The sequence below is a fragment of the Chrysochloris asiatica genome, unplaced genomic scaffold (assembly GCF_000296735.1).
Source record: "Chrysochloris asiatica unplaced genomic scaffold, ChrAsi1.0 scaffold00181, whole genome shotgun sequence".
Taxonomy (NCBI): Eukaryota; Metazoa; Chordata; class Mammalia; order Afrosoricida; family Chrysochloridae; genus Chrysochloris; species Chrysochloris asiatica.
In genome coordinates this window covers 2,392,923-2,412,216 of record NW_006408699.1, presented here as the reverse complement: position 1 = coordinate 2,412,216, position 19,294 = coordinate 2,392,923, and the positions used below count along the sequence as shown (strand labels likewise).

Sequence of the window (19,294 nt, the reverse complement as noted above, 5' to 3'; positions counted from 1 at the left end):
AAAAAAAAAAAAAAAAAAACAAACAAAACCAGTGATATATATATATGGTTTTGCTTCCCTAGAAAACCCGACCTGAGACAAAAACTCTTTGGAGTTTAGTTCTACTTTAGGGTTTAGCACACATAGAGTGTATGTCAGAATTGACTTGATGGAACTGGTATCTATTCTTAGGGAAACAATAACAAAGCTATAAATTCAGTTGGCAGAGCTTTCACTTCAAGTCTGAAAACCCACAAGAGAAGGTCCAACTACTTTAGTTCTAATCCTACTCAATCCATCAGCAAATACTTCAAAGCACCTACTGTGCACAGGAAACTGGAAGGTGCAAAGCAAGCAAAGTACTTCCTGATACTTGGCCATAGTGGTGGGTGTAAGGTGGGTTAGAGGAAGCCTACCTCCGCAGAGCAGCCCTTTGTGCCTCACGCAGGAGAAGTTATCACACTGGCAGTAAGGCCCATAGATGTTCCCATAAGGAGACAAGTGACAGATACACTGTCCACAGTAGCAGTCGCCTCTTCCGCTGCATGAGGGGTGATCCGGGCTTTCCTTGCAAGAATCTCTGCTCAGCATGTCCTCGCCACATTCACAGTGCAGACCCATGTGGCCCGGATTGCAGGCACACATTCCACACTGGAAGGAGCCATTCCAGTGGCATTTGGAGCTGTTCACTTCCACTTCTTTCTGACAGTTGCAGCTGCATTCTGGATGCACGAGGACTTCTAGGGTATCCCCCAGCCCCATGGGCTTTATGATTATGTGTCTGCTTCTCTCACAGTGTGGTATACTCACAGTCACGTTGAATGAAACCTGGAAAAGAAAACATTAATTATCTGCTTTTCAATCCACCAAAATACATGGTGAGAAGCAAAGTTGGGTAGAGATTAGCTTTGCCAAAAGCATTTAATTAGGAAATCTTTGAAAATTGCTTTTGAAATTCTTGAAAGGAGAAGTCTAGAATTAGTGTAGTAAGTTAAATTTTGGAACCATTTGAATTTATTTTTTCAGATAATATATTGGCCATCTACTTACTGTGTCTCCCACCTTCATGTGAGAGCATTTCTTTTGGTGTGGGAAGAGAGTATTATTGTTGCAGATAGCTGTGAATGACAGGTTGAGTCCTTCGGTATCTCCCAGTACTTCCAACTCTACCCCAGACCGCAGCTCCTTTAGCCAAGACAAAAAGAGTTAAATGAACTCACAACTGACAGATACAACCAGAGGAAGAAACTATGACTCATGTTCATTCAACTATAAATGAATAAAATGAGATTGGGTCTAAAAGACACTCACCATATCATCAAGCAAGCAAACAAACAAATAGGCAATCAATACAATACAATATGTACATATTGTAGAGTGTTGAATCTTAGATCCCATCAACTGTAAGATATACCATTATTTTAATGACAAACTGTGACAAAATGTAGCAAGATCAGTCTGCATGACATATGAATCAGTTACAGTAACCTATCATTGCTTTGAAAATTATTTAATCAATTCCAAGGGAGGTGGTAAATTCACTTGCTCTCAAATGCAATGCTTGGCATATAAAAGGCAATTCTTTTGCTGTGTCTTACAAAACGTAACACGGCTTCCTCAGCTTGTGGGTGTCATCACTTCTTAGGTCCCGTAAAGCAGCTGCTTGTTGCTTTGCCAGGAATACAGAATTGCAGACTTTCCTCCAACAGTGAATATTTGCTTCACTGTTATCAAATTTACACCCTGCTGCTCTGTTTGGGTCCATTTCTGCATATACAATAACTCTTCATTTCAGTAGCAAATCATAGTGCAAACTTCTTGAAAATATCTTAAAATGGCAATTAAGCTCCACATGTACAGTGCCAATGATGTACTGGAGAGACTGAAGTAACCACAAACTATGCAGTCATGGCCAAATTCATGCCTGTGCAGACGATGGACATTTCATCATGACTGTTGCCTGCTGACAGTGATCAACGACATTGATTGTAAGATGAATCCTGATTTTACAGATACTAAGATGTAGGGGGAAATGATGCCTTAACATTGGTGTGGGACTTAACGAATTTCTATTGGACATTTTAGAACTCTTTTTGGCACAAACGATTTAGTACTCAACTACTCGAGCACTTAATAACAACAACTAGCCCAAAGGTTGGTGGTTTGAACCACCCCCCACCCCCCGAGGTACCTTGTAAGACAGACCTAGAACTCTGCTTCTAACCACCCCATAGAGCAGTTCTTCTCTGTATACATGGGGTCACCATGACTCAGAATCATCAGCTCAAAGGCAACTAACAACAACAACAACAACAACAACAACAACAACAACCTACATTTAGTGTAGACTCCAGGCTGTAGGACACTTAGGCATATAAGGTCTGATGTCTGCCCTCAAGAAGCTTAGTATCTCACTGTAAAAACACATATGGAGTCAGGTGAACCAGTTAATACACAATGCTAATAATGTACAATTAAGATAAAAATGGAGTTCTGGTGTAGCGCTTTGGGTTAATGTGCTGGACTGCTAGGTCAGTTTGAGCCGCAAGGTCAGCACTTCAAGCTCACCAGCCACTTTCCCAGAAACTCGACACAGGATTGCTATGAATTGGAACCCACTCGAAGGCACTTAACAATAACAAGATTAAAAAGATGATGCAATTGAGATGAGGATTTGGGGTAGTTTTGAGAAGGGAGTGGTCAGTGAATGCTGAAGTAGTAAGAGAACACCGACTCTTGAGGCTGAGCTGACTTTAGATGTGTGGAGAGGATAACAATATGGCAGACAAGGAAAACCAGATTGAAGAAAGTCCAATACTAGGAATGGGCATGTGGTATTGGTCCAGTAAGGAGACAAGTGGAGCTCAGACCAAGCCTGCACTTCTACTGACCTGGGTGACACCAGATGAGAGCCCTGGAGTTTGGACACATGAGTTAAGACCTGTTACTGCAGGAAACAGCCCATGAAGCTTTTAGGCAGAGGTTCTCAACGTATTGAAAATACAGTGAAGGAAAGCTGTATGGAAGCTGTGCGTGACAGACTTGTGGAGCGGATAGGAATATGTAACTGAAGAAAGCTGGGATATGCTAGCTTCATCCCAACCTGAGGCCTGAGAATAGGACTTGATGGTAGTCATGGGACTGGAAAAAAGACAATTACTGTGTGATGACAGAGATTGAAAGGAGGCAGACTATATAGGCACATGTGGGAGAGGGCAGAAATGATGACAGGCTAAGGTTTTCTAGGAGGAAGAATGTCTATAAGAAAGAACAGAGAACTATGGGGTTTTTTTGGGGGAAGATAATAATGTTATTCACTTTCTATATTCCTTGTTCATTTACAAAATAAAAGTCTGTATTTGGGGGTGAGGGTGGGCAAAGCCAATTATCAGCATTTAGAATAGATTTAAAATGAAATAAAAACAAAATTTGAAACATGAATCAAGTTATACATCAATTCACCTAAAAGGATTTGAGACCTTTTCATTGTTGGCATTTAAAAAACATAGTCAGCTTCAAATATTACTTAAATAGAACTTTACCAATTTGCAAAGTAAGATGACCCCACTTTCCAGTGAAGTCTAGGTTGCTGACTGTACGTTCTGAGTCATTGCTCTTTTCTGTGTTTTAATTTGCCTCCTATGGTGGTGGTTATGTGCCGTGGAGTCGATTCCAACTCATAGCAACCCTGTACAGGGTTTCCGAGGCTGTAAATCTTTATGTGAGCAGAAAGCCTCATCTTTCTCCCGCGGAACAGCTGGTAGTTTTGAACTGCTGACTTTGCAGTCCGCAGCCCGATTTGTAACCACTAAACTAGGGCTTGCTTATTCAGCAGGCTCAGACTGGCTTTTCATACTGTGTTCTTCATCAGAGCTTGAAGTGTTAATTTCTCAGTCCTGAAGATTATGCGGTTTCATTTTCTGATTTCAAATTTTCCCTATTTAGCCTTATAATTACTGTTTAAGTCTGGTTGAATAAAGTCAACTACTTAAATTATATTTGTAGAGGGTCGGGGGAAAGCAAAGGCAATCAGTGAGAGCATGTTCAGTGTGTTCTGGAAACAGAACAAGAAGGAATCCAGGTGGTTGTACTGGAGCCGATTGAGCTAGAGAAGAGTTAGCTAAGAAGTGAAGTTAGAGAGGTAATGGGAAAGATAGGGCCTTAGTAGGCTATTCTAAGAAAACCAGCTTTTACTCTAAGTAAAATGGGAAAACAATGAGGGGGCTTTATCTAGAGAAGCGCTATGAGCTCACTTAGTGTATTTAAAGAAAAGTTTCAACTGCTGTATTGAGAACAGAATGTACGAAACCCAGGATAAATAGGGGAAGGCGCAGCTTGGAGGCTATTGTAATAATCCATGTGAGAGAAGATACTGACTTTGACCAGAATGGAGGCAGTGGAGGTAATGAGATTGGATCCAAGTCTAAATAATTTTGATGTATTAAATGTACAGTGTAAGAGAAAGAGAAGATCATTCCAAGCTTTTTGGTTTGTGTAACAAGAAGGATGGAATTACCATCAACTAAGGAGAAAACTAAGGAGCTCTGGTAGCACAGTGGTTAGGAACCAGGATGCAAACCTCAAGGTCAGCAGCTGTTCTGTGGGAGAAAGATGAGGCTTTCTGCTCCCGTAAAGATTTACAGCCTCAGAAACCCTGTATAGGGTCACTATGAGTCAGAACCGACTCCACGGCACACCACCACCACCACCAAGGGGAAAACTAGGAGTCCTGGTGTGGCTCTGTAGGATAAATGCACTGGACTGCAAGGTCAGTTTGAGCCACAGGTCGGCAGTTCAAACCCAGTAGTCACTCCTCGGAAACCCTATGCAGGGTCGCTATGAGTCGGAACCAACTCGATGGCACTTAACAACAACAAGGGGAAAACTGGGATTCCTGGTGTGGTGCTGTAGAATACGCACTAGCCTGCTAACCCACCAGTTACTCCTCAGAAACCCTAAATTGGGTTGCCATGAGTTGGAACTGACTCAATGGCACCTAACAACAAAAGGAGAAAGTTCTATGTAGAAGATGTTGGGCAGAGCCCAGAACCCTCTTCTGAATTGCCAACTAATATATTCTTTCACTCCTAGACATCTTCTATAACAATAGAGCATGGTTCCTCGCTAAAATGAAGAGTCTGCTTGGAGTCCATAAATGTGAAGTTAAAGTGAGACCAGTCAGCATGGGTAAGTGAAAATGTTTTACCCAACCATATTTACCCAACCCAAAAGAACAATATGAGGCAGGAATATTGCAATGCAAATTTCCCAGGGAAAGAACATAAATGTTTATTTGTATAAAGGGGCTTCAAAATGTTCATGGAAAAATAGAATTGAAAGGTAATGGATTTTTTTCCAAGAACTTTTGAAACCCCACCATGCATGTCATCATTTCTTTTATTCAGCATCTCCTATCAGCCAGCCCAAACCAAACAAACCAAGTCATTTCCCTCATAGAGCTTAAATGTCTATAGAGGAGGCTTCTCTTGGAATCCCTGATATTTTAGCAGCTTTTAGTATGCTGTTAGAGATAGAAGAAAATTCGCTGCTGGTGGTCAGATGATTACAAATCTGGTATTTAAGTTTATTTTCAAAAAAATCAATATGGTACTGTAAAATCTGAGCTGAAGTTAATACTTAGGAATTGTTTGCTGTTAAGTGCCATCGAGTGGGTTCTGATTTATAGCAACCTTGTGTAGGGCTTCTGAGGAGTGACTGGTGAGTTTGAACCGCCAACCTTGAGGAGGTTCAAGCCAACCTTGCAGTCAAATGCTTATCCTACAGCACCACACCAGAACTATGAATTCCAATCACAAATGATCTGCCTCTATCTCACTAGAGGACTTCTGGTGTGGTGCTGTAGAATCAGCACTGGACTTTGAACCACATAGTCAGCAGTTCAAAGCTAACAGCTGCTCCTTGGAAACCTTATTCAGGGTTGTTATAAGTCATGTTATAACTCATGGCACTTAACAACAGCAACAACCCGCTAGAAGCCAGTTAGAAGCATCAAGTTTGATCTCAAGAACATATTCGTTCTTGCTTTCTTTCTCCTTCCTTCCTCCCTCTGCAATATCCTCTCTTCTTTTCTCTTTTATAATTGGAAACGAAACTGAGTCCGTGGATCCCCATCTAATAAGGCCATTTTGAAATACATTTAAAAATAATAATAGAAAAATAATTTGAACTGGTGCCAAGATCCTTTGTATGTTTCACTTGTGAATCTTAACATTTTAATAAAAGCTCCGGAGCACGATTGTTTAGTATATGGGTTATAAGAGTAATAGACATGTTTTAGTATTTTTGAGACAGTGCAGCAGACCATGAGATTCAACTCAAATGTTGAATGCCTTGATTTCATCTACCCTAAGTTATATGGTTAATGATGGACAGTAAGTTGGATTTATGGAGTCCTGGTGTGGCACTGTGGGTAAATGCACTAGACTGCCAAGTTGGTTTGAACTGCAAGGTCAGTGATTCAAGCTCACCAGCTGCTCATCAGAAACCCTATATGTGGTCTCTATGGCTCGGAACCAAGTCAGCAACACTTAACAATAACAACAATAACAACAAGCTGAATTTAGGGGAGTGTAGTGGCTCTATTGCATAAGAACTAGACTGCTAGCTACAAGGTTGGAGGTTTGAATCCATCAGCCCCGCAGAGGGAGAAAGTTGAGACTTTCTTCTCCCACAAAGATTTATAGCCATGGAAGCCCTATACTGGGTTGCTGTGAATTGGAACCGGTGTCATGGCAATAAGTGAAAAGCTGGGTTTAACCTCTGGCTGGTCAGGCAGGGGCATGAATGTGGCTGGCCAGATGTAGGCCAGATTTAAGAGGAAGTATTTTTGATAATTCACTGTTTTCTAATTTGCTTAATTCTTTTGAAGATATTAGCTCTTTTGAAAGTGCTAGGTTAAAGTAGTTGGTGTGCTTTTTAATTCTGTGAGTGATTGCTGTGTGATTTTGTTTGAGTCCACACATTAAAACTTTAATTGCTGCATAAAAGGTAGCAAGGTTTTTATAGTGTATTGTTGACAAGCTTTCCTATCTGGAAAAATGTCAGACATGAGGTAATGTGGTCATTAATTTTTGATGTGATTTAAGAAGTTTCTGAGAATATCAGTGGGAAGGAAAAAAACCTCCATCCTCCTATAGTTTTAATGGATACAGCTTTAATTTATTCTTTGATGACATGGAGTGTTTGAGAAGGAATTTCTTGCTCTTTCCTCTTAAGGTGACTTTCAAAATTGGTGGGGTGCTATCAAAATCATTGGGGATTTTTTTTTTTTTTTTTTAATTCATCCTTCCCTTAAAGTTCTCTTCAATTGTCTGTAAGAGAAATCTGGACATACATCTTTGTAAAAACTTCCCAAATGATTCTGAAACGTCGTTTAGTTAAAACAAAACCAGCACGGACACAGCATCTATTATTAGCATAGAGTGCATGTTGTTGTTGTTGATAAATGTTGCCCAGTTAGTTCTGACTCATAATGACACTATGTAGTGTTTCCAAAGAGTGGCTCAAACTGATCTTACAGTCTAATGCTTATCCTACAGCACCCCAGAACTCCATATAATGCATGTTGCTCTTGTTGTTAACGGCCATCGAGTCAGTTCCGACTCATGGTGATCCTGTATAATGTTTCTGAGGAGCAGCTGGTAAGTTTGAACCACTGACCTTGTGGTTCAAACCAACCTTGCGGTGCAGTGCATTGTCCCACAGTGCCATGTTGTTGTTGTTAAGTGCCATTGAGTCAGTTCTGACTCATAGTGATCCTGTATAGGGTTTCTGAGGAGTGGTTGGTGAAGTTGAATCGCCAACCTTGTAGTTTAAACCAACCTTGCTATCTAACGCATTAACCAGCAGTTCCATACTACCACCCAAAACACTCCATAGGGATCATTTATTGGTAATTTTAAAACATCAAAAATAAGGACATTTCTATTTATTTTTTACAGGGCTGCTGTGTATAACAAATATTAGCGATTTACAGTTTATAAAAATTGATTTTTTTTTTTTTTGCTCCTCTCCTAATTTAGAGCATCATCTTTGTTTTTGTCATTTACCTGCTCCCCTCCTCCACATTACTAAACATAGAAGATATCTAAGAACCAAAATAAAAAAGAATAAGCAACTTGTTATTTCCTGCTGATTGATTTAGTTATGAAATGAGGACAAAGAAAAAGAAAATTATAGAAGCCCTGTAGGTATGCATCTTATTTTAAGGGAGGAATTCTATCCTTAGGTACTAATTCACAAAATCAAGGCAAATAATTATACACATACATAATTATATACATAAAACCAGTGAAAAATGGCCCTGGTTCATCAAAGGAGAGAATCTAAAAAGTGGTGTTCCTGATAATTTTTGGTGGTTTTAGTGCATAACCAACACTTGCATTCTTTTCTTGAGTTATGACCTCGTCTCATTAAGCTGACGGAAGTATTTCACTACATAGCTTGGTCACTCATTGGCAATTTTAAAGTTAATTTTTTTCAGAGAGATTGGGGAGCTTAATTGTATGACTCATGAAGCCATTTGAGTAGAGTTAAAATTTTCTCAGGTGGCAGTGCAGCTTTTGGGTTATATTATATAAACCACCTAAGCATTATAGTCAGGAACCCTGGTGGTCTAGCGGGTTATGAGTTGGGTTGCTAACTGAAAGGTCGGCAGTTCTAATCCACCAGCTACACTGTGGAAGAAAGAGGAGGAGTTCTGCTCCCTTAAAGAGTTAAAGCCACGGAAACCCTATACAGGGTCGCTGTGAATTGGAACCAATTTGACAGCACACAACAACAAGTTTTTAAATCAGGTTATGACTTTTTTACCTTGCAGGAAGAATGCCTTCAAATTAAGTGTGTGGAATTTTTATTCTGGCTACCTTAGTTCAGAAATGGAGTCCTGGTGTGGCGCTGCAGGATAATGAGCAAGGTCAGTTTGAGTCACAAGACCAGGAATTCAAAGCCACCTGTTTCTCCTCAGAAACCCAATGAGTTGGAACAGACTCAATGGCACTTAACAATAACAACAAATGCAGAAATAGTTTTTTTCTTTTTGAAAAGGAGTAATCAGAACAGATGAGAGCACATGTCACTGCCCAAAACACATCTTAGTTTTGAATACTTACTTCGTAAGCCGAGATGATGAGCTGGAGAATATTTCCAGAATCCTTCTGTAGTAGCCCTACTGTGGCTCCAGGGATAAGTTTTGCGTAATTCTGTAAACAAAAAGAATGAATCAGTCTTGAGTTGCTCATTATAATTGAGAAACGTTAAATGTGGGAAACAACTTGCTGATTGTCTCTACTGGTAGTTCCCAGGTTGCCAAAGAGATCTGCTCTTAAGTGTATCTTTAAGTTGAATTTGTAGGTAAACCAGAACAGATTCATACAGTTCCTGTGTAACCTTACTTTAATGCAAGAAAAGGCTTGAAATTTTATCAATGAATTACAAACTGCACACGCAACAAGTGAAGGTTATTGTGATGAAGAGTTCATTGCATGTAGGAGTTGGTTCAAGAGTAGTGTAATGGATTACAAGCTGTGCTGCTAACCACAAGGTCAGTAATTTGAATCCACCAGTTGGTCTGATGTTAGGAGGATAAGACTTTCTGCTTCTGTAAAGATATACAGCCTTAGAAACCCTATACAGGATCACTATGAGTCAGAACTGACTCGGTGGCAAACAACCACCAACCAACAGGGGTTGGTTCAGTCATTTCCAAGTGAGGGCAGATTTACGTTACATTATAGGGCAAGTACAAGTTGTCAGGTAAGTCCAATGCTCCTAACCTGGGGACTGCTGTAGTTAACTGGCCTATGAGAACAGGCCCTGATAATCAATAGGCATTTCTCCTGAAACTGTAGCTCTCACAACTGTACTGCAGCTCACACACAAGTGGGAACTGGACCGGCTCAAATCACCAATGGAGAAATCTGGTTTCTCAGGTTGACTTAGTCTAGGGCCGTGGTTTACATCACAACACGAGTCAAGTCTCAAGTAATAATAACGTTTATAAAAGGTCTTCCATTCGTGAAACATCTTGTGTCCAAAGATTTCTAATCTGCTTAAAGGAACTATTTAGTTTTCCTTTGTGTAATGTTCAGAAAGCAAGGTTCCACACATACGGGTGAGTGACAGGTCACTCTGTAAGACATTCAGTTCCAGGATCTCAATGAACAATCATTTGGTTGAGAAGAAGAGTGAATTATTGGAATGCTTGCTGTTAAAGCCCCCTTTCCTACTGGTAATGAACATTCCTTTAGGGCTTGGCATTGCTGGGTCAGCACTAGTTGGAATCCCTTCACTGCATCATAGCTGGATGAGTCAGAACCTACTTGTAAATGCTATTGCTTCCCATCTATTGCTTCCTGAGATGCCATTCCCCAAGTGGGGAGGACTCACAATACTAGTTCATCAAAGTTCTGGGTATACAGCATGGCCCAGGAAAGAAGCATTGCAAAGTAGGAATTTTCCAAAGAACTGAAAATGTCCACATCATTCCCCTGCGGAGGAGCTGGGGACTTTAGATTTTTCATTAGCAGTTGAGCACTGTTCCACCAGGGCTTCTCTGAAGTTTTAAGAGTTAAAGCTATTATGTTTAAGCCAGAGACCATGGGAGGCACAAGCAGTTTACAACTGGCTGCTAATCAGAAGGTTGGCAGTTTGAGATACCACAATCTGCTTTTTCTGTAAAGATTGTTGTTATTAAGTGCCGTTAAGTCGGTTTTTACTCATAATGACTCTATATAGGGTTCCTAGGGAGCAGCAGGTGAGTTTGAACTACTACCCTGCAGTTCAAACTGATCTTGCAGTCCAGTGCATTATCCTGCAGCCATCAAACTTCTAAGAAGTATAATTCTCCTCTGTAACATAGGGATGGCTATTCGGTGGTAGCTGGCATTTTTAAACAAAAAGTTTTCTAAAACGTATAATACACATCCCTGCCTCCTTAAACAAAGAATCCCAAACATACTTTGACTTTTTTTCTTGAGGAATAAAGCCATATTTATCAGTATTAATTATTGTTCTATAATCAGCAATGGCTTCTAAATCCATGGAGGAGTTGAACCCTTACCAGTTGGGCCTCGACTGGGATTTGTTCTTTTTGTTGTTGTAGTACATATAGACATAGAAATAGATATTTTGTTAAGTGCCACAGAGTTGACTATCACTTATAGCAACCCAGTATAGGGTTTCTGAGGAGTGGCTGGTGTATTTGAACTGCCAGCCTGTGGTTAGCAGTCCAGTGCTTATCTTCAGGACCCTGGAAATAGAGATGTTGTTGCTCTTAAGTGCCATTAAGATGGTGCCGACATATAGTGACCCCGTATAGGGTTTCTGAGACTTTTCAAGGCTGAGTGGGAACAGAAAGCCCCATCTTTCTCACGGAGTGGCTGGTGGGCTTGAATCACTGGCCTGTTGTTTGCAGTCCAGTCCTATGGAGGCACTGTACTCCCAGAAATAGACATGGACTTAAAGCATCGCTTGTGCAGGTATACCTCATTTTATTGCACTTCATTGGATTGTTCTGCACAGATACTGGGTTTTTACACGTTGAAGGTCTGTGGCAATCCAGTATTGAACAAAAATATCAATGCCATTTTTCTAACACTTCACATCTCAATGACACATTTTTGTAATTCTCACACTCTTTCAGACTTTTTCATAATCTGTTGCACACTTAATACACTACAGTATAGTGTCTATATGAGACATAACTTTCATATGCCCTGGAAAACCAAAAAAGTCATGTGTTTGACTTTATTACAGTGGTAGTGGTGGTGGTTGTGTGCCATGGAGTCAATTCCGACCCATAGCGACCCTGTACAGGGTTTGGTGGTGGTGGTTATGTGCTGTGGAGTCAGTTCTAACTCATAGTGACCATGGTTTCCAAGGCTATAAAACTTTACAGGAGCAGAAAGCCTCATCTTTCTCCCACGCAACAGCTGGTAGTGTTGAACTGCTGACCTTGTAGTTCGCAGCTACCAGAGCTCCTTGTTACAGTATTTGCTTCCAAATTTGCAATATTTCTGAGTTATTCCTGTAGTTCAAGCAAATTGATGCCCTATCTTATCCTGAAGGGAATTTTTATATCTTAGAAGATGCATAAAATCACATTAGAATGAATGATTATCATTAATTATAATCATGATCTTAAACCAATCAATCAGGATAAGAGAAACCACAGGGAGGAGTAAACAAAGCAAGGCGAGGAGAGAACACAGAATGTATGGAGGAAGTCCTGGGCATTGTCCAAATCTTCTACATCTTTTTTATGGAAACAGCTGAAAAATCAAACCCACCCGGAACTGACCTGGAAGAAAGGCCTGGTGATCTCCGTCTGAAAGGGGAACTGTTCTCCAATCGCTGGGTTACTGTGAGTCAGAATTGACTCAGTGGCAACTGGTTTGGTATGGGAAAATTGGTTTTTGGTTTAATTTGTGGATTTTATAATTTTCCACTTTAGTATTCACAATTGCATTTAAGCTTAAAATTGCTGGAAATGTGAACTCTTAAGCGTGTCAGACGTTGCTTTGCATTGACATTGTATTTTATTATTGAGTGGACAGAAATGCAGGTGACATTCCTCACCTTCCATGTTGACTGTAAGCCCCATTCTTTCCCCCTGAGTCAGGTAGAACTTGTAAAATACAGAGGAGGCATGGCTTCATCAATTTACCTTTTCAAATAAACACATGTTATGAAGAGGCTGTGAAGCGTGAGACCTGTGGTTAACAGGGAATACCTAAACAGGAACTTGTATTTCAATCAAGTGGAGCAGGAATGTAGGTAAATTTGACTGATCACAGAAGACAAGACTAAAGGAACTTTCCCAGCTTGACAAAGAAAGGTTTAGATCTTTTAGAAAAAGAATTTCAAGGCCCTGGGGGTGCTTTCAGATAAGCACTGGACTGCTAACTGCAAGGCCAACAATTGAAACCCACCACCTGTTCCTGTAAAGATGTACAGCCTCAGAGATCCTATATGAGGTCGTGGGTATTCTTTGTTGCTGTTATTATTTAGCTTTGAGTGACACCATTATTCTTGAAAAATCTGGTGCAGGTGGTTAACATGCTTGGTTGCTAACTGCAAGGTTGGAGTTCACTCAGAGGTACTTTGGAAGAAAAGTCTGATCTATTTTTGAAAAATAAGTCACTGACAACCAAAGCACAATTCTGCTCTGACACATATGGGGTCTCCATGAAGCAGTCAGCTCAACAGCAACTGATGGCTATTTCCAAAGCAGAGGTGGAAAGGGCATTTTATTTTCTAGTAACACTGTTCAAGTAGCCAAACCCATCCAATTCCTAAATCATAGTTACTGTACGTATGACATAGGCATTCTGGTGAGGTGCTATAGGATAAGCAATGAACTGCTAAGCACAAGGTTGGCAGTTCAAACTTACCAGCTTCCCCTTAGAAACCATATACATAGTTGCTATGAATCAGAACCAACTGGACAGCATCTAACAACAACAACATTAGGACTAGTGTTTAACATGAACCACATTTACTGATTACCACTACGGTGATGGTACAAATATAAGAGTTGGCTGCCAGCATCAGTACTCAGTGATAACACTGACAATTATGTGGAGAAAAACTAGCAATTAATTTCTGGATGCTCACTCCCCCTGAAATATTTCAAAAATTAAATATAAACATGAAAAATTTGGCTTCCTGGCCTACTACTATAAAAAACTGTTCTTTAAATCTTGTATTGTGATTACTTTCAATATAATGTATGAAATGCCTTCCTTTCATTAAATCCCTAGAGTGCTATTGTAAATCGCCATGATTAAACACGTTTAGTGTTAGAAAAAAGATGATTTTGCATGCCTGGATGTGATGAATTATAATATTGAAACTCTAAAAAATGACTCTTGGATATTAGAAATGGTGAACTCTGTAAACACGAATGCTTCATGGGCTGGTTAGAAATGCAAACTCCTATGCTCGGCTGGAATTTCTTGGACTTCGATTCTTTGCTATCTATTCACAGATTATCTAAGTTGTGGATTTTCTCCCCGCCTCCCTTCATGACATCGAGGAGTTCCTGAAACTGCTTTTCTCGCTTGTATTTGCAAGGTTGTTTTTCGACCACGCTTGTTTTCTTAGCTTCTTTTACATCCTGATGCTTGGGTCACTCTGCCCTTATCTCAAAAAGCATATCTCATTTGTCCAGCAGTCTGCATTTGGTCCCTGGAGACCTCTTCTTTGTCAAGGATGTGAAATAAAGAATGAGCAGGTCTGTTCTCAGAGAGGTATCAAAGGGTACCGAAGGAAGCTCCTGAGCTCATACCTTCACACTGGGCCCTTTTTCAGAGTATGTTTTCAAGTTTGTGCTTCTTGGCGTCTGTTTGCTGGAACCCCTTGTCTGGTGAGCACTCCTACTTGGATCAGGGAGAAGACACCCACCAGCTTCCCCTGCTCGTCGGTCAGTTGGCTTTTCCTTTCAGAAGACACAGGCAGACCGTCCTCTGCTTTGGGGGATGTTTTAGTGTTCTTCCCCCACCAAAAGGACAACTCTGGACATGACCTTTGCTCCTGTTTGGTGTTACTTTCATTTTGATTAACTCCTCATCTTCAGGTTCCAAACCTAACTGTATTCTGGCAGAGTGGTTAGTATTAACTGTCTCCTTGCTGGGCATTTTGATTTGGTTTCTGCCTTGGATCGTGACTCTACTTTATGTGTCTCCAGACATGTGTACTATTGTGACATTTTTGCTGTGGTCTCAAGGACACCTCGGAGCTCTTTAGTCACCATTTTATATAAGCCACGCTATTCATGTCCTTCTTTAGAAGGTAGGATGTCAGAAGCCCACTTACCACTATCAACTAGCAGCATTTTAATAAAGAATTTGTAAAACCAAATATTGAGAGCAACCTACCCCAGTTATTTGGCATAATCTACTTGAATGTCATCTAACTGGAAAGGAAGCCACGATAGATACCTGGGCAGTATGCTCGACTCTCACAGTCTAGCTTGCCTTTCTCTCTTTCCTCTCCCTCAGGAGCTAATCTCAGGAACAAGTCCTCATCAGCTGTAGCTATGGAATCAGGGGATTGGAAACAGGATCTAAAGGCCTCACATGCTTCCTGACATTCTAAAGCACCTCCTGCCTTTCAACACCTGCATCCTCAGAAGCCCAAGTTTGCTAGTTATCTGTTGTTGAGGGGCCTGGGGCAACATCCAGGGAATGGCAGGGATGCATAAGGAGGGGACCTCATTGCTTTTTATATTCTCAGGGTTCCACACAGCTTACTGTGTGGGTACAGGGAGCCTAAAGGTGCTCAGAACTCACACCTTTATATCATGTGGGAAAAGAGTAACTTGAGCTAACATTTCTACCCAGCATTATGCTTACTTCTTTACAAGTAATAGCTCTTTCATTCTTCATAGCAGCCTATTGTTCTTAAGTGCCATCAAGTCGATTCTAACCCATATCGACCCTGTATAGGGTTTCCTGATAGTGGCTAATGAGTTTGAACCTCTGACTTTGTGTTGCAAACCAACTTTGCAATCTAGTGCATTAACCCACATCGCCACATCAGGACTCCAGCAGCTCTATTACTTAGGTACTGTTACAGGTGTGGACTCCCGGTACGCTGCTATGGGATAAGCACTGGACTGCAAACCTCAAACTTCCCCTTGGAAACCCTATGCAGAGTCATAACGAGTCTAAATTAACTCGACAACACTTAACAACAACAACATTACAGGTGTGACATTGTAGGGTAAGCAATGAACTGCTAACCTCAAGGTTGGCAGTTTAAACCCACCATTTGTTCCTCAGAAACCCTGTACAGAGTTGCTGTACATCAGAATCGATTCGGTGGCACTTAGCAACAACAACAATACTATCCTTGTTTTGCTGCTGAAACACGGAGGACAGAGAAGTTTGTAAAATTGCCCAGCTAGTAAGTAGTAGAGTTGGGCCTACCCCTGCTCTAGTGGCCTCAGTAAGGGGCTGTAGCAGGTATAGACTGCATTGAGTGACACTTTTAGAGGGGGTGACACCAAAATGACTGTGTATAAAATTTATGTGCAATGTTTCAGCCAAAATTTATTAGTTTTTATTAAAACATCCCTGTAATTAGTTATAGCAACAAAAAGATTTTTGTAAGCCACGCTTGCATGTATCAATATACCTAGAACTCTATGTTAATTTACATTTTGAACTTTCTGATGCATTTCAGCCAAAGCTGTTATTATTACTCACTTATAATGGCACTTCAAATCTGTGGTTTCATCTGCACGCCCTACAAGCATGTATTGTTACACTGGTTGTGACTGGTGTTTTTGTAGTTGCTGATTTTGCCAAATGTTCTGGTGTTTTAGCTACTTATTGTGGTAAGTAGTATTTGTGAACCTGTGCCAATAACATTTTTGAGAATGAAGTAGTAATTAAAGGAGAAAAGGAGCCTCTAGAAAGATGTCGGATGAGGGAGACATTGTACACAGGCCCTTTAGAACAAAGACACGAGAGGAAAAATGGTAACAGATACAAATGATAATCCTGGAACCTTAAGCTTTAGAGGAAATGATAGAGAAGTGGACTGAAAGCTGTCTAGGACAAGAAGCTGAACAAAAGAAGCAAGAGAAGAGACAGATGAGTGACCTGTCAGCTGGACTGATGCAGTGTGACCTTTTTGGACTTTTGCAAGCAGTGTTTAATCAAGACCGTGGCTTGATAACACAAACACACCCTTGTGGCTGCTGATGAGAAAGGTGGGATCTTCCCTTGTTCCCACCCCCTCCTGGTGATAAGAAGTGTGGTCAGCCCCACCCTCACCCACCATTAATGGGAAACACCCGCTACCTGCGCAGTCCCTGTTCAGCCTGAGGTTAAAAAACAGCAAGGCCCAGCACCCCATGTCTGAACTCTGTCTCATCAGACCAGTAGAATGCATAGTTCTGGGTCATGGCCACCCCTGGAAGGCCCAAAATTCCTTCCATAACCAGCCACCCTGCTCCCTGTGGGTATGAAAGAGTTCCTTTCGAGAGAACAAGTACCCTGATCTCAGTCACCTGAGATGACAGGAACTTTTAGGATTAGGTGCCCAGACAACATCTAGATTAGCAGGAATTCCATCTAGAACTGAGCATCCCACCCTCTCACTCTTCTCCCATTCCTTGTGCACCTTGGCTGGCAGAGGTTGCTAACCCATACTGAGTGCCTTCTTCCCCACAGGTTCTTTTTTTGGGAGTCCTAGCCCCGCCACATTTTCCTCTTTTGTTTGTTTCTTTTCTTTCTCCTCCCTTGATTGCTTATCCTTTCTTTCTCTGCTTCTTTTTCTTCCCTTCTGTTTCTCTCTTATTTTTTTCTTCCCTTCTTCTTTCTCTTTTTAAAAATCTGTTCCCTTAGGCTTTTACTTTATTATTCTCTTTCTCTTCTCGTGTCCCCGTGTTCCTTTTGTTGTTAAGTGCCATCGAGTTGGTTCTGACTCATAGTGACCCTGTATAAGGCTTCCAAGCAGAGGCTGGTGATTTGAACTGCCTCCTGGTGGATCTTGCGATCCAGTGCATTATCCCACAGTGCCACACCAAGACTCCCGAGTTTTGCTTATTGTATTTTCTTTCTTTCTTTTCTTTTTCTCTTCCCTTCTTTTAATTTTCTTTTCCTTTTATAGTTATTAAATTCTTTTATCTTGCTATTGTTGCTGGCTTTCTAATTATTTTCTTTTTCATTGTTTGTTTGTTTCTTTCTTTTTTTTCCATTCCCCACCTGTCAGGAGACAACAATCATGCCCACATGGCCCAGCCACATCCATACCTCATGCACCCTCAACTACTGGACCAGGGCCACTATCTGTTCCTATACTACCTGATCATCAATGGACAGCAGCTAACACCAGCCAAACCCATAATCAACTATGCTACATGAAAATCAAATAAAGAACTGAACACACACATTCTGTATCACAGGTGATAGGTGCTTAAGAACACACCAGCATACAATATAATAAATACAAATATAACACTACACAGTCTCAGAGGAAACAGGAATTTCAGTTTACATGAAGACACAAAACAGTGCATCTCAAACAAGTGAACAGAATACAGAGCTAGAAGAACTTTTTAAAGGAATCAGTGGCCTTGGAGCTACCTGATAAGGAATTCAAAATGAAAATATTTAAGTACATTCAATAGATTGAGAGAAAGATCAAGAGAACTGCAGAGGAAATCAGGAAGAGCACAGAAAAAAAAATTAGAAGAATTCAGGAAAACACTATAAAAGCAAACAAACTGACAAAGTAAATGAAAAGTTAGAAACCATACAAAATGAGAAAAAAGAAACTCAGAATATTAAAACTAAGATTTCAGAAATAGATAATACATTAAAAGGACATAGGAGTAGAATTGAATTAATGGAAAGTCAAGTTAGTGAACTTGAGGACAAATCTCTCAATATTAGTCTTCCAGAGGAACAATCTCACCACTCCTCTGTCAGTCTGTCATACAGTGTTGGGTTGTGAGTTGCTGTGGTCTAGAAGCTATGCCACAGGTATTTTAAATACCAAACAGGGTCACACACAGTGGACAGGTTTCCTAAGCTGAACTTCCAGACAAAGACAGACTAGAAAGAAGGAGAGACAGACTGCTTTAGAATATTTAGTCACTGAAAATCTTAAAAATAGCAGTAGAACACTGTTAGCACCAGATTATTGAATAATGAAACATGATGAAGAGCACCAGAAGACTGTGAGATATAGTGCCGAACGATGAACTCCTCAGGTTGGAAGGTACTCAAAAAATGACTGGGGGAGAACTGCCTCCTCAAAGTAGAGTTGACCACGACAACACAAATGGAATAAAGCCCTTGGGACCTCCATTTGAGGATGGAGCACAACGAAAAATGAAGAGAAACAGATGTAAATATCCACTAAGAATCAGAACATGGAATGCACAAAGTATGAATCTAGGAAAATTGTCAAAAATGAAATGGAATGCATAAACATTGATATCCTGGGCATTAGTAAGCTGAAATGGACTGGCATTGGCCATTTTGAATCTGACAATCACATGGTTTACTATCCGGAAATGACAAATTGAAGAGGAATGGCATCACATTCATTATAAAAAAGAACATATCAAGATCTGTTATAAAATACTATACTGTCTGTGGTAGGATGATATCCATACACCTAAAAGAAGGAAGAGTTAACATGACTATTATTCAAATTTAGGCACCAACCACTAAAACCAGTGATGATGAAACTGAAGAATTCTATCAACTTCTTCCTTCTGAAATTGATCAATCATGCCATCAAAATGCATTGATAATTACTGGTGATTGGAATGCAA

General features: G+C 40.5%; 1 protein-coding gene across 2 annotated transcripts in view; it reads right to left on the bottom strand.

Annotated features, from left to right (window-relative positions):
* The window catches only part of ITGB6 (integrin, beta 6), a 109,691-nt gene that overhangs the window by 34,930 nt on the left and 55,467 nt on the right, over positions 1-19,294 (bottom strand). For both annotated transcript variants that reach the window (XM_006872024.1, XM_006872025.1), the window contains 3 exons: positions 9,111-9,200; positions 1,030-1,164; positions 396-807 (listed from right to left, as the gene is read on the bottom strand). In XM_006872024.1, coding sequence (XP_006872086.1) covers positions 396-807; positions 1,030-1,164; positions 9,111-9,200 — 637 coding nt within the window. The remainder of the gene's footprint in view (positions 1-395; positions 808-1,029; positions 1,165-9,110; positions 9,201-19,294) is intronic.